Source organism: Myripristis murdjan, chromosome 13, assembly GCF_902150065.1.
Source record: "Myripristis murdjan chromosome 13, fMyrMur1.1, whole genome shotgun sequence".
Lineage (NCBI taxonomy): Eukaryota > Metazoa > Chordata > Actinopteri > Holocentriformes > Holocentridae > Myripristis > Myripristis murdjan.
The window spans coordinates 25,538,427-25,561,666 of NC_043992.1; the positions used below are offsets into that span (position 1 = coordinate 25,538,427).

Consider the following 23,240-nt stretch of genomic DNA (forward strand, 5'->3'; position numbering starts at 1 on the left):
TTTTTAGACTCCTGGAGTAGTAGTGGAAGACATTTCTGAATGAACAGTAATGCATATTGATGACAGAGACATTACTCAAGGAAAAATTAAAATATATAAATGACACTTGGGCAGTTGCGGTAAAAAAAAAATATGAAAAGTACTCATTACTGTGGCAATACTATACAAACTCAACGGATAAAAAAAGGAAAGGAGAGAAGTGACTGACCCTCCCTGAGTTCAAAGACATGCAGGTCAGGTAACTGGAGACTCTTGCCTGTAGGTGGTAATGTGTTTGATGTTGAAAAGTGGTATAGAGGGTGCATATGTACTGTACATACATATACGGTGATTTATGGTGTGTGATATGCTGTAAATCCCTTTGAGACATGCTGGTGATACAGGGCTATTTAAACAAACTTGGCTCAGACTGCTAAAATGCTACCTTGCCCCACCATGGCTGACAAAAGTCAGACATCTAGTAAGCTATGATGCAGGCATGTATTTTCCTGTTCTGTTGCTGGACAGTTTTGTGTGTTTGTGGTCAACATTGGCTGAAAAAGGGAGATTTATAATATTAACAGCTTGAGTCACTGAAACTCAAAATAAGCGATGACAGACTGAGTCAGACGTGATGGAGACAGGACTCCTCAATGTTACTGTCGATGATGAAAGCCTCTTCCTCCATGCTGTCCCATCACTCTGTCTCTATCTGTAACACACATAACTGTAACACACATAGCCATAGTTGCACTTTATGTTTGTGTGTCTTTAATTGTCATAATGACTGAATGAACAGATGCTCAAATACAGGAAGACTGATCCATACTAAATGTTACCATATAATGTTCCACCTTTTTTAATCTTTCTCAGCAGCAGCCAGCCATTTTCTTGGAATTTCACTGAATCGAATGAGTAACAGCTTTATAATAACGCAAATTATAAAAGCTTAAAAATCTAGATACAAGCAGTTACTTGTTCCAGTAGTTTAATAGTTTCACATTTGCTTTAGTAGTTTGCTTTAGAGATCTTTCAAGCCTATGGTCTATCTATATTGGCAGCATGAAAATAGTTCCATTTTCTTCGGTATATTCTACCTGTGTTATCTTCAGTAAGTTGTATTTGCCGTATTATCTTCGGTGCGCTCTGTGGACAACATTAAAGATAAATTTTACCCTTTTTTGCACTTCAGTATCTGGTCTTATCATGAATTTCCCTTTCAAGCTGTCACTGTCCAAGTTACATCAGTGTTATCACACAAGCAGCAACAGGAAACAATATAATAATGTTTGACCTATGGATAAACCCTTGTAGCAATATCATTTGTATCTGATATGAATTTATTTTCCACATCACAGAAGTGATCACACAATCAGTTTTCCTAACACGCAACAATGCTTACTATTTTGGGGACTAGGTCATGTTTAGCTCACAAACTATGGTTTCTATGTTTATCCATATTCACAGATTGCCGACGATGGTCAATGTTGGTCACAAGACGGCTTATTACTTTGATTTTTGTTTGTTCCTGAAGCTTGCCTTATTGTCTTGAATGCTAAAGTAGCATTGTTATGTCAATATAATCTCATTTCAATTATGGGATGAGGGTAACTGTGTTGAGTCCAATAGTCAGGTCTCTGGGTGTTACCAGGTAAACAGAGATATCTGTAGCTTCATGAATGCTTTCTGTAAAGCTCCATCTCAACAGCTTTACATTTGCAAAAATTAACAGAACCAATTCCACCAATGTGCTATAATTATACTTTATGCTAATGAGCTATTGCATGAATGGGATAATGAACTCGGGCCTTTGCTTTGCAGGAAATTTACTCCTCTGGCATCAGACAATTAGCATGTGGACATTTATTCCAGCTTTTATCTAACTCTTCACCTGAGGCTATCCAATGCAACTCTGACTACACACATCAAACATGCTTACAAATGCACCTCACACATGGACAAACCTGGGTACGCCTCACATACTGTAAGTACATTACACAAATGTGAGCTCCCACTGCACACTTGCACACACAAGCACACTCTCGCTTCCACTGCCATCGACACACAGTCACACACATGCAGTCACACCTCAGCCCACCCAGCTTTGCTCCAGCTGCTACCACCACCTGCTCTAATGCTATTACCCCCCATAACCCCTCCCAACCCCCCACCCACCAACCCATCCACACGCACACACACACACACACACACACACACACACACACACACACACACACACACACCCACCCACGCACGCGCACACACACACACACACACACACACACACACACGCACACACATACACAAACACACACACACACACACACACACACACACACACACACACACACACATACACTGACAAAAGCACACTGTTTGCACCGTACCTGCAGCTCATTCATATTTCGGCTTAATGATACGTGGTGATTTGCATGATTAATATATCAAGTACAATGTGTTTCAGCATTGTACAAGGCCTCTTCTATATTCATTTGGCAGTGGTTGGTTCTAATCCTAGAGGATGTGGAATCTAAAAAAGATGAATAAATAAATAGAAACAACATTGTTTATCCCGATTTAAAACAAGTGAGCATAGCACAAAGACCTGGAATAAACATTTTCTTATAATAAACCACAGACAAATTAACTGCAGACCAGCAGTAGGGTCAAAACTACCCAAGGAAGACTGTGAGGAAAACAATGACCCCTATCAGAGCTACACATAGACTGTCACTTCAGTCTGACTAATGAAAAACAGGAGGGTCAAAGTGCGTCATAAGGCATGAGATAACATAAAACAATGCATTTACCATAAAGGCACTTGTGTCTAAAAAGCACCTTAGGTAAGGTTTGAACAAATTGGATTTAAGAGCAACTGTGTATTGCTTGGGCTCCTGACTGTCTATACCACTGGACAGGCATCATATACCACTCCATTCAAACTGGAGAGTCGGCAAGACTGGGGAGATTTTATCTTTCTGTGCGACCAAGTAGCAAAGTCCATTATCCGAAGAACCACAAACCATGGACGATACAAAAAGATGGAGAGAGCAGAGAGAGAAATGTGTTCGCAAACAGTAGGGTTCATGTCTGGGCTGATGTGTGCACATTGTGTGTGTTTATGTGTGTTTGTGTGTATGTGTGTGTGTGAGTGTGAATGTTTCATATCGACCTCTTCCTGCCCTTGCATGGTGAGGCAGACGTGAGGCGAATGAAATGCCTGAGATCAACCTGGAAACATACAGACATGAATACAAACACACACACAAACACACTTGCACCTATGCAAATTTGCATTTGCACATACAGAAAAACACACCCAACAACACACATGCTCACACACAGAGGTACACACTCAACAATGTACACACTCAGGTATTCAAAGCCTTTCCTGCTCCAGACAGACGAGGTGGTGCGTAGTGAAAGGGAAGTCTAAGCTGTGAGGTTGAGAGTAGGACTTGAATTAGGAAAGAGTACGCATTGCAGGGACTGTGCGTGTGTGTGTGTGTGTGTGTGTGTGCTTGTGTGTACATACACAAACATACACATGCATGCATATGTATGTTGGTATGATGGAGATTTGGATCAACGGCAGCAGACAGATTTCGGTGTAGGCTCCAGTCCTTCATGTCTGAACCAGGAGACTTCAGTTTTCAGCTGTTCGACTACAGGTGTGAATCTTTGGCGTGACAGAGATTGAGTTTGATTCATAATTCACAATTAATTCGATTCAAGAGCACCTTTTTCTGTTTTGGAACAACTCAGCTTGATTCAAATTCAAAAAATATGATTCAATTCAGTAATTTTACACACATTTTTTTGTGAATGATTTGATTTTTTGATTTTTAGCACTGACATCTGGCTGAAGAGAGCAATTCATGCAATAAATTACTTTCAGCAGATGCTGCTGATTTGGCAGAATTTACAATCATTGTATTGACTACACCCTTTACACCCTTATGTAATACATTAATACAGTTTTAATTTATGTGATGGCTGGCTTTAATGAAAAAACACTCGATGATAATGACCATTTTCGCTGACTGGTGACTAAAATTAACTTGCATCTCAATATTGCAGAATGATGGGTCATAAGTAGGTGCTCACAATGACACACACCTGTCATACCCATGAAAGCTGTTCAAAAGATTTATCATCAGCCATTATATTATGAGAATGACTAAACTACAACTGCACTGTTAATCAGAAGTTTGATGATGATGATGATGATGATGTTTTGATGCAGGCATAATTATTCGCCCGCTTCTGGTGCAGCATTTCTCAGTGCGGCATATGACATACAGTACACAGGTCACTGGAGTGGGTGTAACAAAGGATAAAACATGTCCAATGATGGTTCAATAAACGTTAATGTGGTCTTTATAGATTCTACTCCTATTTACCAAAAATCATATCAGTGCCAAAATACAGAGTAGCCCCCTTAGACTAGATACTGATGCACAGCTGCGCCTGATGATTTCTGAAGACCTACGACTGGATCAAGGCCAATTTATCCCCTGTTTTTCACCCATAGCAGTAATAGGATACATAGTCATTGAATTACATACATTGGGGCTGAAATACAGCTGTAGAGGATACAGTTACACTTGCCAGCTTGTTGTGATTTTTTTTTTTTTTTTTTTTAAATCTTCCCAACAGGATGCGCTGATTGGCAGATGTTTGATGCTCGCTCCCTGGTCAAATTCTGCTTGCGCTGCAACTCAGTAAGTCAGACCACATCCCTTCAGCGGTCGGGCTACATCATGACAGGAATTCTCCATAGCCGGCATTCATTACAGTCACGAGTGCACGTGAGCAGATAAAATATCAGAAAGATAGAGTGGTAAAATATAATAGCGACATAAATATAAAGAAGGAGAAATAGGGGGCCCATAACAGCCCCATGAGCAGCGATGTGGTTCCTGACATCAAGTGTTTATGACTGGATCTTAAAAATCATATTGAAATGACAAGTGCGATTTTAGAGAAAGATAGCTCTGACCATACCTGCTTGGCTGTACATTTCAAGCCAAGATGACGCCTTATGTTTTATTTGCCTTGAGAGTGTGCTATCCCTGGCAAGGCCTGTTTGACCCTGTGGTGGAATCAAAGAAATTGATTCTTCTTGACCTCCGACTGATCATGGATCAGCATGGTTAATACAGAGCAGTCTCTAGTCCCAAAAGCTTCTCTAACACAACAAAAATCATCCACCTACATACTCACACAACGTGAAATTGCACCACATTAAATGTGCATGTTACCAACCTATAGGAGAACAACAGAAATCAGTCATTCTGAAAGCAAAACATCAATGCAATACAATGGTCTATCTGTCAGTCACTCTCTCTTTCTCTCTCTCTTTCTTTAAAAAGCCTCCATGTGGTGTAACTAAAAATAAAACAAAATGAAAAGGTTGCCACATTATTAATTATTATTAATTCTGTTTCCTCTATAGATGTGTCAGTGGAGCCAGAAGAAAATGTGCATGCCAAAACATGAAAACTTAACACAATAATCCATAAATGCTGGAACACATACAGAAAATATACACATTTATACACATCTTTTATAATCCACACACACACACACAGGGAACAGAAACAAAAGACAAAAGAAGATTAGGTTGAGAAAATACATGCGGGAAGAGGAGGGAAAAGAAAATGGAAGCATAAAAGGAAGACGAGGAAAGGTGGGAAGGGACGACAAAAGGAAGCTTGAAGGGAAGAAAAGAGCGTAGAGGAGAGAGGAGGAGAATCAAAGAGACACGGGGATATAATCTCTGTATTTACGCAGATACATGTCACTGAATTTGTACATTTATTTGAAGAGGCGCTAATGTTATGTCAATGATTATCGCCAAATACAGAGTACACACATCTCGCATATGGTGGTTGTGCATATAAAAACAGACAGCATATTCCAAGAGTGACTGAGGTAAACACTCACAGCTCTCTCTGAAAAATATCCATAACTGAACCCAGACACCCCAAAACAAGGTAGTTAAAGGGTTACTCTAAATCTCCCCATAAGAAGTCACCTTGACCCTTTTATTCTGAGAGCCTTGGGTGGTTGAACATCCAGCACACAGTCTGTCAGATCGAGCTGTGCAAGGTACATAAGGTGTGTGTATATATATATATATATATATATATATAATGTCAGCCATTTTCTTATGGTTTACAGACCAGGACATTAATCCATTCGCTGAAAAATAATCTGCAGATTAATCAATAATGATAACAATTGTTAGTTGCAGCCCTAATTTAATGCTGCCGCTACCAAATAACTCACTACAATAAAAATGAAGAATGTTTAGTACTTTAAAGAACCACATAAAGTGTGTGAAGAACCATCCCCGAAATAAAGAGGTTCCTCAGCTGGTGACAGTTCTTTGTAGAACCAGAGAGCATTCTGAAGAACCATTATTTTTTTGGGGAGAGCTTGGAGGGTTTCAAGCTGGTGTTTCAGAGTTGGCTCAGAGGTTATTTACATCAGGACATTATGTCTGATACTAGGGTGTCTTTATATTATTTCATGATTGTGTATTGATGAAACTTATTTATTGTAATTATTTTGTACAGACTTGGACTTGTTTATTATGTGTTGAGGGGTTTGTGCTGTGATGTTGATATACTGATATAATTATTTCTGATGTACAGAGTTTGAATTAGTTTTATTAAATGAGTGTCGAGGAGAGCCAGGCATAGTCCAGTGAAGCACTGAGGTGGTGATTGATGTTGTTAATACAGTGAATAACTTGCTGAATGACAGTGTAGGCGCAATAAATGACTGCATTGTATTGTATTGTATTATAATGTAGTTTTGATTAATGTTTTTGTGTCATTTTGCCATTTTGATCCCTCCTCTGCACATCTCCCATCCCCAAAGGGACCACAGTATATAATAAGCTTTAGGGTTTTATTGTATTATCCTGACTTTCCCTTTATGCATGCAGTTGCTGCTCTGGCAGAGCTGGTGTTTGCTTTTAAATGAAATTGTGAAATAATATCAATCAGTCAGTCAATCAACAGGTGAGAGAGGACACAGGAAAAACAAGAGGACTTTTAGCAGACGTAATCTGATGGCAAATGTTTGATTACATTGCAGTCCATTATGCGGCTGCCTGCTGAAGCATCCTTACTGGACCAATTTCATTTTTTCTTTTTATTTATCAGTCATTTAGACCTCAAAAGGTGGAAAATAAGGCCCAGGTTGAAAAATATTCGCATTATCCTTTAATCCTTAGATGCATGAGTGACTACAACCTACACTCTTTTGTGAGTGGGTAAAAAAATACCTTGTATTGGATTCAGTGTATTTTTCAACAATTTAAGGTGATTATTTTCATCCTTTTTGCTAAACAGTATTAAATAAACTTATTTGGTGCACACATCAGTGATTTAGAATTTAAAATATGGTTATTTGTGTAACACATTTTAAAGTGCATTTAACGAGTGGGTAACAGGTTTACTTCCCATCAAATCAAACTAGCAACCCACCGGCTACATGTACTTCCAAACTAAGAAAGCACTCAGGCTGCAGGTCAGTGGCTGTGTGAAAATCTACAACAAATGTCCCGGGACAGTAGCCTAATCATCATGCACTGTTACTCTATTCTGTCTACAAAACACCCACCCAACCTGCAATAATGTTAGTCAGTGTATAGGATGTATATAATATTGATTATATTCATATGATATGATATGATATGATATGATATAAAAATTATTTGTAAAATAGTATAGATGTGTGGTTATGCTACTGATATTTGCAGTATGGCCCACAATAAACAAGGATCAAATGTTCTCTCATAAGATTCAATGACCCAATGTGCTAATAAGGAATTTCAGAAATCTTGTTTCAAAACAAGATTTTTGAGGAATACCTAGAATATAAAAAAAGAAAGAAAAAAAAACCAAACACTTATGCATCTAAGAGTTTAGAGGAGAGGCCTTCTGATTGGTAGAGTTTCGATGCCATTGATGAGTCTGGTGCTGAGGCTGGAACAGCTAACATCCACCCACACACACACACACACGCACAGATGCACACACACACACACACACACACACACACACACACACACACACATACATAAATGCACACATTCTTGGAAAGGCATTGATTATATGTAGACAGGGGGTTATAAGGAGTATGTTCCAGCTGGTTAACCATTAGATCTAACCAATGATTCACACACACACACACACACACACACACACACACGCACGCACACACAGGCACACACACGCATGCACGCACGCACAACACAGGCACACACACAGGCATTCATCATATACAGTCAGGGGGTTTTAAGGAGTATGCCTCACGCTGGGCTCACTAATACACTACTGCTCTCTCTCTTTCTTCCTCACACACACACACACACACACACACACACACACACACACACACACACACACACAGTTGGTGCCATAATAGCATTGATCATATGGTGCAGAGGGTTGAGACTGGGTCGAAGAGCTCTCTTTATACTCTGAACTGCTCAGGAAAAAAGGAAAAATTATGTGTCCACTACTTGAAAAAGCTCTCCTGTTGTTAAACTCTATGATGAAAGTAAAACATTTGTACTGTATATAAAGCAGTTCATTTTAATAATTAGTATTTTCTTGGTATTAAAGCCTGCATTTCAGTGAAGTGCTGCAATTTCTCTGAACTTGCCTGACTGCTCTGGTCTGCCTGTGTTTGCCTCCACCTACTTTGTTATTGTATATGACTTGATAATGATTATCTATCAAATCTCATTGTGTAGATGTTTTTGTGAAAGCATATCGAGCGATATCGAGGCACTGGTCGCAATTATCGTGATGTATGATTTTGTCCATATTGCCCAGCACTAGTCGAGGGTATGCTGCCCTGCTCTGGGGTATTTGTTTCTTTGTCTATTTACACTGATTTGTTATTGTTTCCCTTTTCTGTTTTGCATTATTGTGTGTATCAGATATTCTAATGTTAATTGTATTATCTTTATGTTATATTTCTCCTGCCATTTTCTCTTTTTTGTTCCCTGGCTGGAGTTTTTGATGTGCTCAGTGATCTACAGTTTCAGTTTGGTCTTTATCTTATTAAACATTTGACCACAACAAAGTACATCATATTCATTTTTCAAGTACTGTCTGATGAATTTCAGGTACTAAAACGGTTATACAGCATTTTGGAATGACACACTCAATTAAATGTAGTATCTTTAAGACCTTATTATACCGGTGAATTTTGAATAAATTTCAGGTGCCTGGGGATTTTGATATGTAAATTGTTCAGCGCTTAAAGAATTTTCAATTAAACCAACAAAATTAAAAACACTAAAAAGAGAATAAAGATTTCCCATGACACCAAGGAAAACGAAAATTACCGCATAATCGCTAAAATTTGTATTCACAACTTTTTTTCAGTATTCTTCTGTATGAATGACAATGATACTCTGACAGAATAAGGTGTCTTTGATTTATTTTACTTTGAAGGTGTGTTCAAAAACAGATTTCAAACGCAGTGGTAGCGCACGTGGAAGTCACCCTCTTTCTGACACACACTGCATCTGTTCTGCATTACCGCTGCTGGATTTGACAAACAAATCCTCTTGTCTGAAGAAGTGATAGTGCTTGTAAAAATCAGACCTGCAGTGGCTGCATCTGGCAGAGTCATCTGAGGCATTAATTACAGAGGTAGCCATCACAAACAACCCCAGTCCTGCATCTATCTATCCTGTTGCCGCTTCAGTAACATCCTCTGCTAGCACTGCGACGGTCACTATACACTGTAAATAAAAAAAAAAAAAAAAAAAAAAAAAAATCTGCAATTTTTTTTTTTTTTTTCTTACAGATTTTTTCTCTTTTTCTATTAAACAATGAAATGCCTGTGGAATTACAGAGGATTGGAGTTGAGTTTAGCAGCCATGACAGTTCAGATATTGCAGATTGTCTTCGTCAGCTGCTCATGTGGTTCACGAGTGTGGAACAGATTATGGCCTCGAAATACAAGTTCAAAAACAGATTCTGTTAGTAGATGTTACAGACTTCGGTAATCTTGTCAGATTAGGCCACCTTTTGGATTGTATGCCTCTTGCTAGACCAAAGACATTATGAACTCTTAGGAATCTTACCACTTATAGGTGTAATAAAGTTTCTAATGAGATACTTTTAACAATATTTTCATCATGCCGTCAGTGTGTGTGCAGGGCTATTCAGTGTTACCTGCATGTGGAGCACCGGAGCAGCTGCTGAAGACAGAAAACTGGACATTAAACACAAAGTTCTACCAAACTTCAATATCACTTTAAAGGACAAAGCCAGTGTAATTTGTATTTCGCTTATTTTAAACATGGCTTATGAAAAGAGCAAAAACTGCCATGGTTCTTCATTACTACCAGCTACGATCCATCTAGCCACCACCAATAACTCATATCATTTAATTAGTTAAACATACTGAAAATGATAGAGGAAATTATTTTCTAAAGTATTCAGCTGTACCATAATTTTAATGTTTAGTTTTCAACCCCTTACAAAATGTATATACTTTTAATGAGAACAGACTGGATTGCTGTAAACCCCTTAAATGTCAGCTGAACACTGCAAATGTCAAAAGCAACTCAGGATGTACTTTGAGTTCTTGAGGATTTTCAAAAATGAATACAGATTAAATACAGATTTGCAGTCAGTATGAGTTACTTGGGTTGTATTTTTTCAATAATTCTTGACATTTGAACAACTTCAAATGTATAAACAACAAATGTGTACAAACTAGTTAATTCTTGGCCTAGATGACATTACTGCTCGATGCCCACTGCATTATTATGAAACCCGTCAGATTTCTAGGCAAGGCATGCCCAGAAATCAGTTGGTAAGTGTTAGGATTATCGTTGGGTAAGGGCTCATGTCAGGCCTGTTTTAGATAATGGGCAACAGGCTAACAAATCTTATGACCAATCACAGCGCTGGTGGGCGTGTCTTGCCCAGGACTCTAGTGGTATCCATAATGGTGCTTTACAGACATGTTGTTGAAATATGACTTATAGTTTGTCGACATTCTCCTGACCTCTTGCTGATATGTAAGTAAGTTATCAAGTGGCACCCTGCAGATTATCTATAGGAGACTAGCCAAAGACAGTGTTATCATTATTATTATTAATAACAGAATATTATTAATATTCTGCAGCAGTGCAACAAGCATGTGTGACTTCTGCAACTACAGTAAACCTATAACACTCGTACAATTTCCCTGGTCCTGCGACAAAGACACTGGGATGCAGTGGCTACAGAGGCAGCCAAATAAAATGCACAAAGCACTTAGACATGGATACTGCACTGCGAAATTACCAATAACTAAGCAAATGCAGCAATTTGACAGGAAACTAACTAACTAGTACAGAGCAGAATGATGCTGCTAAGTTCAAATGGTTTCTCTGTGCTGTGCCAGTTTGTTCCTTTGTCTTTCCCTTTCGCCTGGCTACTCTTCAATATTTCACTCCTCTCCCTCTTTCTCCTGCTCCCTCACTTCTCGCTTCACTCCTCCTAATGGGTACTGACCAAAAAAAAAAAAAACATTGTGCACATGTACATGTAAAAGCAAAAACATGCAAAAACAGATATACATGTACCTTTTCTTCACTCAGAGCTAGTATGAAAAATATGTCCTTTGTGTGCTCTTTTGTTTGACATTGGCTGTATTTACATGGACTGAATTGGTCACATCCTGGATAAGGTCACCATCAGGTTAAGCTATTTACCTGAAACGTGAGTAAATCACTTAAAAGAATATACCTGTCTAACTGTGATATCCTAGCCTCATGTAGCAAAAAAGTACAACAATTATGTTCAAAAATAGGTTACTTCTAATTCAGGGGAAATGAAAATCCCAATAGTAAGAATAAATACTGCTTTCCCCCTGTTTTTGTGTTGATATCAAAATGTACCTGCAACACTGTGCAAGCTGAGTTCACCCAGAGGGCATAAACTAGAAGTGAAAGGAGTAAGATATTTACATACTGCAGCAAACCATTTAATGTAAGAGTAAGCCAGGCATCTTTTAAGAAGGTTTCTCATGAGTGTGAGCTTCACCAAGGTTATTCAAACCATGCTGTGACATTTCGGTGCCTGGGTTATTTGAGTAACCAGGACAAAAATGGAATTCATGGAAACTCAGCCACTGAGGATCAGGGAGCACTATCTCTGTATCTCCAAGTGTGTGTGCGTGCATAAGGTTGTGTGTGTGTGCTTGTTTGTTTGTTTATGTTTTTTCGAAGTGTGTGTTTGTGTGCGTGATGAATGCTGATTGAATAAGTCTGCTATTCTTTATCTCCGAAAGGATTTTGTGAGAGTGTTCAGGGAGCTTCCACATTGTTCCGCACCTTAGGTGGGAGTGCACAAGGATGCATAATAAGAATTGTAAATGCTTATATAATTGTGTGTGGTATGTGTTTTGAAGTAATTAACTGTCTAGACAGACAGCTGGGTAATGTGAGGTTCATTAACAGATTCACACCAACTCCACACACACACACACACACACACACACACACACACACACACACACACAGATACACAAACACACACACACAGATACACACACACACACACACACACACACACACACACACACACACACACACACACACACACTTGGACCTGCTGACCAATAAGAACTATAGTTTATAGCTGCTGGGCCGCTGTGATCACTACCCATTTCTGACCTTGGCCATATACTGATGTGTGGTCTGCTATGCAGCAGAACTGTTACCATTTTTAAAATTGTAAAAGGCTGCCATGGTTTGCTGAACTGTCTAAATAAAAAAGTGTCCTCTACTATGGAAATAATCACATTATCAGTGTTCAGCAGAGGCCTCCATTTCCATCAAAACAGTCAACTTCTCATGAAATAAGACAACAGGGGTTGATTCCCTTGTGGAAATGGATAGGTTTTTAATCTGTATTATAAATATCAATGTGCTAGCAGTGCTTTTTCCTTTCAATGATTCTAATTTCAGCTGTCAATCAGAGAAAAAAAAAGACAAAAGGCAAAATTAAATATTAAATATTAAATATTGAAGGCAAAATTGGCGATTTGTGGATTTTATGGGATATTTATGACATTCTTAATTGGATCACTTCACATAGGAATAGACTGTCAAGAACGACAGCATGTGATATTTTTGGCAGTTTCATTTGAAGCTCTGAAAAAAAAAAAAAAATGCTCCAGCCTACTCCAAAACACAGTACTTGCCAGCCATACTATTAAAGCCACCTGTCACTCAAACCAGGATCTGAGAGATTTTCCCAACCTGTTGCCATGACAACTCTACAACAGATGAAAACTCCACAGAACTGAAAATAAACAGGGCTTTCCCGGGCTTTTGGAGAGATTTAAGTGATAATGTTGCCAGTGCTTTGGGTTTCAAGCAGAGAGACAGGGCTGAAGACTCCCCAAGAGCATCAAGATTTAAGAGAAAAGTTAATGGTATTGGAGCATAGTCAAGCATGCCGCGGAAATCAGTGCTCGCCGGTTCTCTCACAATCCAGTGGAAGTTAACACATGCCACTCAGCCGTGAAGTCAACAAGGAAAAAGAGATAGAACAAGGACTCGAGAGAAACGCTCATGTGCTCCTTTGACATACATACATACATATAAATAATAATAAATTCTACCTTTTAAGAAAGTTTATACTGTTCAATTTCTCTTGACATGGTGTAAATTTAATTCTACGTTTATTACTGAGGTTGAAGTTTGCAGAGGTCCTACACTGGACTACATTATATTGAGAGGTGTTTCTACTTTTTTGTCCCACCCATTTCTATTCATGAGGGGGACAGAATAGTGGAAACACCTCTCGATAAAATGCAGTCCAGTACAGCAGCACCACTAATTATAAGCTCAATGCCAAACATAAATTGAATTGTATTAGACTATACAGGTGGACCTAATAAAGTGGCCACTGACTGATCACTGGTGGATCACACACTTACAAAGTATTATGTATGGATAAATATAATAATATAACACAGCAACTGTACAAGACAGTCAACAATGATCTGAATGTCCACATATGCATATGGTTTCAAATATTTAACATAGGTGGCCTTCATTTGGCATGTGGCATAACTCAAAGCAAGTGTACATCATGTTTTTAATCTACTTGAGTAAAAATTAATGGAATGAAGATTTCCCAGTGGAACTCAACAGTCCTGAGAGAGACGGGATGGCTAGGCCATAACTATACTAATAAACTGTAGACACACACTGCACTGTACTCTGCAACAGCCCTCTTTAAAAAAAATAAATAAAAAAAAATAGGGGCATTGAACTCAATTCAAGTTGAACTGGGTGCTAATTTAGCAGACTATATTTTGGCAGGACATATTGTATATGCTACATGGAAACTTAGCAAGAAATGTTCGGTAATCTTCTTACTAGCTCATGCTCTGCAACAATGGGCCGTGGGTTTCAGTCTGGGTCTCTGCTATACCCTGCCAGTGAATGTTTATTACTGTTAGAATGGGAATGAACATTATTTTGATACATGAAACTCAGAAATTGATTTGTAACTATGGCAGAGACGCCGATTGCTTCATTCATTCAAGCTCCCCAATTGCATTCACACAAATTGATACTCATTTATATGACAGCATTGGCAAAGTGCTATGCTAGCCTCCTTAAATGTGCAGAAGGACATTTCCATGATTTACCGCAAAATGACCTTTCCATCCTTTCAAATTCTGTTCATGAAATGAGGCTCATTTCTATGATAACATTATTAGAATTCTACGGTAGCAATCTTAACAGTATCAAAAGGGATTATACCAGGCATTGCTGTTTCTACCCATTGAAATTGTATGGGTGTTCCATGCCAGTTTAGTAAGAACTGTGGTGACATCATGTGCAGCAACATGTTTTGACCACATCAGAAAATCAAATTTAATTTTCATATTGCCCATTGCTGGCTTAAATCCATAAAAGCTCTGTGTTTTAAACATCAAAATATGTCCAACTGCCCCCCACCTCTTGTCCTGACTTCACATCAGTTAGCTGACCCAACTACGGCTCTGTTCCACTACTGAAGTCTTTATCATTCCAGATGATTAGATTTTTACGACTGGATGGCTGGCTAATCTCCACTGGTATCATCTGTCAACAGTTCTCATCCTCTCAGCAGCTGCTGATGGCTACTGATTCTCTCTCTCTCTCTTTTCAATCTCTATGTCTCTCTCTCACACACACAAAACACAAAAGCTTGTAATTAATACACTTTTCAAAACATTCACATGAGTGAGGTTACCTTGCAATGCAATCACAGTTGCTAATAAATGGCATTACTAAGATGGCCCTGAAACTTCAGAAAGCTAGACAGACAATACAACACTGGAAAAACTGCACAACAGGTACCTAGACAGATAGACAAATAGAGACGGACCAACACAGAGATAGGCAGGCATGCAGACAGACAGGTAAACAGTCAGAGTGACTAGAGAGGACAGATTGATAATGTGATAGACAGACCTGTAGACCAGTGTGTCATCCCCAGAGCTGTTGTACTGGACCTGGAACATTCTGACTCCTGATACAGTACTCTGACTGGTCCATCTGATGAGGGCAGAGTTTCCCGTCAGCTCCACCAATGAAACCCTCCGCTCTGCCCCCCGTGTCTCATTGTTTGGCAACGCCACCTTGGAGGAGGTTAGGATGTCCGAGGGGGCAGGTTCAGAGGAGGGGTCACGGCTGCGGCTTGTGCTGTTGGCAAGATGAGGCATCGCCGTGACAACTAGTTCCACCCTCCCTGTGGACTCGCCTGCGGCATTGGTGGCAATGCAGGTGAAATTCCCAGAATCCTTCAGGGCAGTCACATTGATCTCCAGGCTTCCATTGGGGAAAACCAAGGTTCTGGAACCAATGGTAATTCAAATACAGCATGTGATATACTTAATTGATTCAGTCATTTAATGGAAATGTATGGATGAAAACAAACCAGAACAACCAAAATAATTAAATATGTTGTCCACATGTACAAAACAAGTGCTATATAAGTTGCAGCAAACAAACCACAACACATCACAGTGCAGTAGACAGTTGCACATTGTGTTGCAGATAAGAGAATTTAGATGGAGTGCAGAGTTTTCCACAATGTTTGTATAGACGTGTGACATACAACAGTTCAATTCAAAATAGTATAAACATTTTTTGTGACTTACACTGCATATGCAAAAAGTAAAGAATCTGTGGCCAAAGGGTCATCATGGAGAAAAGCTCTAACAGACCATTTTCACAGTTCTTCTTTTCCATGCCGTTCTGACATGAAAAAGAAGGTAAATCAAGGGTGTTACCAATGGCATTAATTAGGGTTCTGTCCCATTTAGGTCTAAGAGCCAGGGTCTTGCTATTTTTCATGTTGGCTCTGTGGAAAGACTCTGCTGTACTTAAATAGAACCTTAATTATTGTCATTCATAACCTGAGTTTACCTGCTATTTCATGCCAAAATGGCTGCTGTGAAAAAGGTCTATAATAGAGAAAAGTTAGGTGGAAAGGACAGTGAATACCACTCTCTTAGCTACCATCTAAGCTGCCAATTTAGAGTTTGTGTACCAAAGTGATGCAGCTATGTCCTTTCACTGAGACAAACACTATGTGAGACAAGTTACTCATAGTCACACTGAGGTCTGAGTTGGGGCAGTGCAGGGGAGAATTTTTAAATTACCCCTTTTGCACCTGCCTACAAGATTGCCAGATTGCTGACATTTGTAAGCTATTTCAGACAGGGGCTCTCAGCGGGTTAGTCACAACAGTAGAAGCACCTGTCTCTATTTTCAAGCGATACAACATTCAGTAAGCTTCAGGATAAACATGGCATAGATCAAATATGTCTAAAGTGTGTGCCAGTTACGTGATGTTTTTTTATTTGGCTAACATATTGGACTTGCATCACTGCATTATTCATTCATTAGGCCTATTGATGGATAATATGTGTTTTTATTTAATTGGATTTCAATATCAAGTGCAGTAATTTAGAAATAGATTGAGGCCTAAGAGGTTGCTCTGAACTGAATACAATATCACTTAAGCTAAATAAATTGAAGGTGCCATCTTTATAGTGGGTACTGAATACAAACGTTCGGTGGCTGTTGTAGTTATGCCATCTTTTCACTAGAGCAGATGCTGTCAGAAGTCAGACTCCCAGAAATATTGCGCAAGACGTCTGTTTGACAAAGCTCCACTACGCATACCTAGCTCCAGAGGCTCATTGGAAGGGCTATAGTGCATAGAGAGGATTGAAATCTGAATGCCATCTTGAACAGTTTTGTGAATAAATCCCTACTACGTGTGCTTACCTCAACGCTGAATACAAGTCTAAGTGCCATTGTATAAGACATCTAACCCCCAACTGCTCAAATGGAAGTTGCGAGTTACAGCAGAGGATGGTGGCTGTATTCGCTACCTCACCATGAATGCATGATTCACTGTAATTATGTATTTGCCACATATTTAACAGAATAGAATAGAAGCCTTTATTGTCATTGTGTACATACAATGGAATTGCATGTACACAATTAGATAAAAAACAAACAACGTTCGAACCTGGAGCCATTTGAAATGAGTCGTCCTTCAGGGCTGATCCAGTGAACTTCAGGCTCTGGGTCTCCATTGGCTTTGCACTTAAGGCTAGCAGGCTGGCCTTCCAAGGCCACTGTATGGGGTGACTTACGAGTTAGCACTGGTGGGTCACAAATAAACTCCTAAGGGAAAAAAAATCTTAATGAGTACTCTCAATTTCCCATTAGTTGACTGTTCATCAGTTTTTGCACAGTATGTCTTACAGAATCGTCCAAATGTTTCAAAAGGTCCAAATATGTTTTTCAGGAAATAAAGGAAATTATCATTTCTCTAATAATTTCTCTTCCATGGTATTGTCATAATTATTAGTAGTAGCAGTTGTAGTACCTATTTATTTATTCATGATACAGACAAAAAATCAAGAGTTCACCTCTTCAGGTATGGTCCAAAAGTACTTGGCACTGAGGTCAGGAGGAGATGCGCATGTCTCTAAGTCATCTTCCCTGGTCAGTCTCCTCAACCAGAGGAGCTCACAGTTACAGTGAAGGGGGTTTCCACCGAAGCTCAATACCAGAGAGGACAGAGGAGAGCCTTTGGACTTGGCATAAACTGGGATTCTCAGGAACAGTGGGTCTGGAGGAATTTTCTTCAGTTTGTTGGATGTCATATCTAGCCTGTCAAAGGGAGTAGCGGAAGAAAGGAAGGAAGATGGAAACAGAAACCAAGAGGGATATATCTTCAACGGATCAGTTGATCAGTCAATAATTAAGACAGTCTGAAAATCAGCAGTTGGTCAGTCATGGAGAGAGTAAATCTGTCAGCCAGCCAGTCACCCTGCCAGCTTGTCATTAGACCAGCCAGCCAGACTATGAATTACGTCAATAATTCTTTATTTATCTGGTAGCTGTTAATGGGTATAGCGTAGGAGCAGTCACTTCAGTATGTCATCTATGTTTTATTGTTATTATATGATATTGTTTCGTATTTTGGGGTTCTTTAGGTCTCCAGTATATGCAATGCCAGTCCCTACCTGCATCATCCAATTTGGCCACATCCTTTCCTCTATCCATTCATTTACCTGGCCAGTTTGTGTAGGTTGGTGAAGACCCCTTGAGGAACGTTTTCTATGAGGTTATGGTCCATGTTAAGGGTATTGACATTGGTCAGGCGCCCGACCGTGTCCCAGGGCACCTGGGCAAGGTTGTTGTAGCTGAGATCCAGATCCTCCAGTGTGGACAGGAAGTCATCAAAGGCATGGGGAGAAATGGAGTGCAGCTGGTTGTTGGCCAGGATCAGATGGCGAAGGTTGGTCAGGCCTTTGAAATGGTCATCCTGGTTGGGGTAGAAAAAAGGAGATGGAAGGGAATATACTGTGATAAATAACCTATTTATCTATTTATATATCTGTCTATTGACATACATCTTAGTGTACCTTAATCACTGTTAATCTGTTAGAGTCGAGATGGAGAGCTCTGAGTCGTCGAAGGTCACTGAAGGCTGAAGGGAGGATTTGACTGATTGTGTTTCTGGACAGGGTCAGATGTAGCAGGCTGGTCATGTTGGCAAAGTCCTTCCTTCGGACAGCTGAGAGGGAGGGAGAGAAACATGAGAAGAAAAAAAGGTGACAATGAATTTATGTTTAACATAAGTTCCCTGAGTATTACCTTATGTCACATAGCAAAGAGTTGTGCAAAGAGTTGTAGAAGGTAATGTAATTGTGGATGCTATTTTGATGTGGACACAGATCAACCACAGTGAATTTCACTCGCTGTGCCTATTCTGTAATTGCACCAAATTTTGCACCAGAATTGATGGGAAGCTTAGAAGATGGCACTATTGACATGAATCAGGTGGTGCAGTGCAATACTGGTATCCACAAATCTGCTTGCACCTCCCGCCTCTTCAGAGCACCTCTTAGCACAGACAGAGTTATTGTTTGCTATTTCTGAGACTTTACTTGGTGGAGGTGCATTCACATCGACCTCTCCAAATTTACAAAACCCCTTATGTATATGTGTATTTGTTTCACACTGATATATGTTGCTGAACTCTACACAAACATCAAAAATATGATTCTAATTTAATCAAAGAAATAATGCCAATAAGACAGTCTATACTGGGATAGATTAGGTAGTCATCCTTGCTCATATCTGCCATCCACAACTGTCTGTATGATGAACTATAGGACAGACTTCCTTTTTGGTTGATTAAATTGCTATGGCTATCTTAAGGCTGCAGGACTGGTATGTCATTCCATCTGTAGCTTCTAATTTGGGGGATGGTGTGCACATTTTCAAAGTACTGTGCAATTACACGTTATTCAAAGTGGATACCTAAATCAAAACTTGTGCAACCAGCACAAGGCCCCTGCAGACTTCCACTTTACAAACTGCTTTGCTTTTGTACAAAGCAAACTGAATCACCAATCCTCACTCAGCGTCCTCACCCAGCGTCACACAACTCTGCGTTGTCAGAGTGCAACTGCATGCATCATCATCTTTCCTGTGAGTCAAACAGAGCCTTAAGCATGGCATTTTTAATTGCAAAAGAAAAGGCCTATGGCTCCCATAAACAACACGGTGTGGCAGAGCTGTAGCAAGGCTGTAATTGTGTGGATTAAATTTTATAGTGATGAGACAGGAAACGAGTTTGTGTGTGTGTTTTTAAGAAAATACATTTTCACAGTTCTCTCTGGAAATCAAAATAAGTAGGTTACTTTAGTCAGGATTATTATGGGGAGTTTTCAGTTGTCAATCATGCAGACAGACTAACAGACCATTGCTTTATTTGTAGTATTTGCAGTATTGTGGTGTCATTGCGCACATTTAAAGATTGTGAAATATGACTATTTGAGTGGAGTCTTTTCACTGAAAGAAAATACTTGAAAACAAAATACAAAAAACAAAGAAAAAAACTGCAAGCTACCATCAAAACAATTGAAACTTGTTTTAGTACACCACAAGATTTATTGTAACTGCACTGTTATTGTATTGTGTGAATCACTGTCTTCCAAAATCTCACTTAATTCATGAAAACAGAGCCATTTGTGTTAAGAAAAGCTAAATTAACTGATGTCCAGTGACACATGTTGTTGCTGCTCACAAAGGGGTGTGATAATGTTTGCCAAGGCACCATTTCACTGCTAACACATAAAATCCTTGTACTTACAATTTTGGTGTTAGCCTCTGAGACCTGAGAACAACATTTCCTAATTTCAAATTTGCATAGCTTACAAACTAAAAATAATTATGTTTTTATTAAGTCCAAAAAAACTGCCTTTTTCATAATATAAGGACTTCAGAATCTGATATTGCCTGACACAGTAGCTGGGTGATAGTTTTACACACTGATGTGCTAAAAGTAATATTTTTATTTAAACAAAACAAAGCAGCATTTAATGTGAACAATGTGATTCAAATGAATATATCTGTAAAAAGTTATTAGTGATGAATCACTTTAGTTTTTGGGACCATGCAAAAGCAGCCCTTTATTTGCTTATGCTTCTTTTGTTTTGGGGGAATAATGGAACTGAATTTCTTCATCTAAGTTAAGCCTGGGAAGATTATGTGGTTGCCTTGATGGGAGCTAATGGGAATACAGATTAAAATAAAGGGATAAAGCAACACTGCAGCACTTTAAAAATGAATGTGGCTCAAAGTATCAAAAAGAGACTCGGGTATAAAGAGAAGATGAATCATCAATGAGATTTGGATTTGCTGGACTGCTTTTTGCAGAAAAAGAAATAAAACATGTCAAAGTCTTTAATAAAGTACAGCAGTTGTTCTAAACTTTCTCAGTTTAAGGTCAAAATTTTTACAGTTCACAAGCTATGATAATGTTGATTCCTTTGAGGAAAGTCTCTTCTTGTTTGCCCCACCACACACTGAGGTCAGAGAGCAGGGTCACATACAGAAGAGGACCCCTGTTGCAGATAGATTTTCAGTCTTCCCCAAGGACTCTTCAGCAGGGCACATTTTTGCCGACGCAGCTTCAGTCTGGGTTTCTGGTTCATGGACATTCACCCTGCACACAACATCCCCCTGCTGCCCGGGCCCATTAGAAATACTGGTCTTTTGTGAATTGTACCACAAAATATGTTGCATCTTGGAACTACAGTGGTGTTTGTCTTCAGTGCTGTTAAATTGTGATATTACACTACGCAAATTGATTTGAGGGTTCTGAGATAAGATCAACAAGCTGCCAGCTGACAACAAACCAATAAGATCACTTCCACTTGAACAACCTCTTAAAATGTGCTCCTCAGTTAACAGATGCTCAACAAAATGGAGTCACTATATTAGTAACTGACATTTCCTTGCATGATGTTAAACTATAATGACTAAATAAGATATATGAAAATACATAGATTGACAGTGTTTTTAAAAGCTGTGACAGCTTAGGGATTAAACACTGTGAATTGCAAGGATAGGTGGATGGATGAATAGATAGATGGATAAATAGATAGACAGACAGATAGATAGATAGACTGATTGATTGATTGACTGCGTGGAGTGGATTGATGAATGGAGGTGGGGCCAACTTGAGAGAATTCCATTTCCATTTAGTTTTGCCTGAACTCTGTTAAGTGCAAATTTCGGACCAGGCATCTGAAAATGGTCTTTATTAACTATAATTTGCAGAGGTTTTAAGAGGAAGTATGACCAGCTGCAGAGAGGAGACCCGTTTATATTATGTGAAATACTTGAGGCTGCATTCTCTATCAAAGGCACTATACGAATTAAATGTATTATTATTTGTTAAGTCCTCCTTGGGCCCATGCAAAGGTTTCTAAATTCTATCCCTGGATTAATGGATGAATGCAAAGTGATGGACAGAAGGGTAAGTTACCAGTGATGAAGTTCTCTTGAAGCCGTAACTCGACGGTGCGCCGGTCGATGGCAGTGGGAACAAACAGCAAGCCTGTCTTGGAGCAGAGGATGGCCAGCGATGGAGAAAGGCTCTGGCACATGCAGCGCTTCGGACACGGCTGCCCCCTGCAGGCTGCTGCCAGCAACAGCAAAGAGAACCAAAGCCGTTCCATCATCTTCCCCTCAGGACCAAGGCAACTGGAAGACGAAAAGAAACGAACACTGAATTATAATGGATCAAAAAGGACAGCGTCACAGTTGGAAACTGGATAATTGCTAATGCCCCTCCCCGATGCATAAATATGGCTGAGGTGACCTTTAGCAGGGCCCGTAATAAGCAACTGCCAGACTATCAACAAAGGACATGAATACAATGAGCACCATATATTTATTGATATTATTCCAAGATTTCTGCTTTTTGGAGGAGACTGACTGACACGTTTACTTCTGCAATGAAAATCCCATTGAGCAGAGTGCTCAGTACTCTTCTTCATTCTGACAGTGAAGACAGGAGAGAGCTAGGAGAGCCAGAAGTGAGAAGGGGATCATGGGTGACACAGCTCAAGAAGCGGACTAAAGCACATAATACTGGGGGTACATGATATGCGGCTTGGCCAACGAATCTCCAGGACGTCCACCGTCCATTATTTATAACCTACTGTAGACTTCTAAGGGACCGAGCGGGGCAGGTGGATAGAGAAGCAGGAGCACAGTGTATCATATAACGTAGTGCTTTGTGTTCACCTCATTAAAACTTTATTCAACCAGGCAGCTCAATCGCGAATCATTTCCCCTTTAGAACACGTGTGTGTGTGTGTGTGTGTGTGTGTGTGTG

The 23,240-nt window shown here is 39.5% G+C and overlaps 1 protein-coding gene across 1 annotated transcript in view; it reads right to left on the reverse strand.

The window, feature by feature from the left end:
• LOC115370787 (leucine-rich repeat and fibronectin type III domain-containing protein 1-like protein) overlaps positions 1-22,581 on the reverse strand; it is a 100,052-nt gene extending 77,471 nt beyond the window's left edge. Inside the window, exons 1-6 of the mRNA XM_030067955.1 lie at positions 22,386-22,581; positions 18,970-19,121; positions 18,616-18,869; positions 17,968-18,211; positions 17,562-17,719; positions 15,491-15,871 (exon numbers count right to left, since the gene is read on the reverse strand). Coding sequence (XP_029923815.1) covers positions 15,491-15,871; positions 17,562-17,719; positions 17,968-18,211; positions 18,616-18,869; positions 18,970-19,121; positions 22,386-22,581 — 1,385 coding nt within the window. The remainder of the gene's footprint in view (positions 1-15,490; positions 15,872-17,561; positions 17,720-17,967; positions 18,212-18,615; positions 18,870-18,969; positions 19,122-22,385) is intronic.
• Between the last annotated feature and the right edge of the window lie 659 nt (positions 22,582-23,240).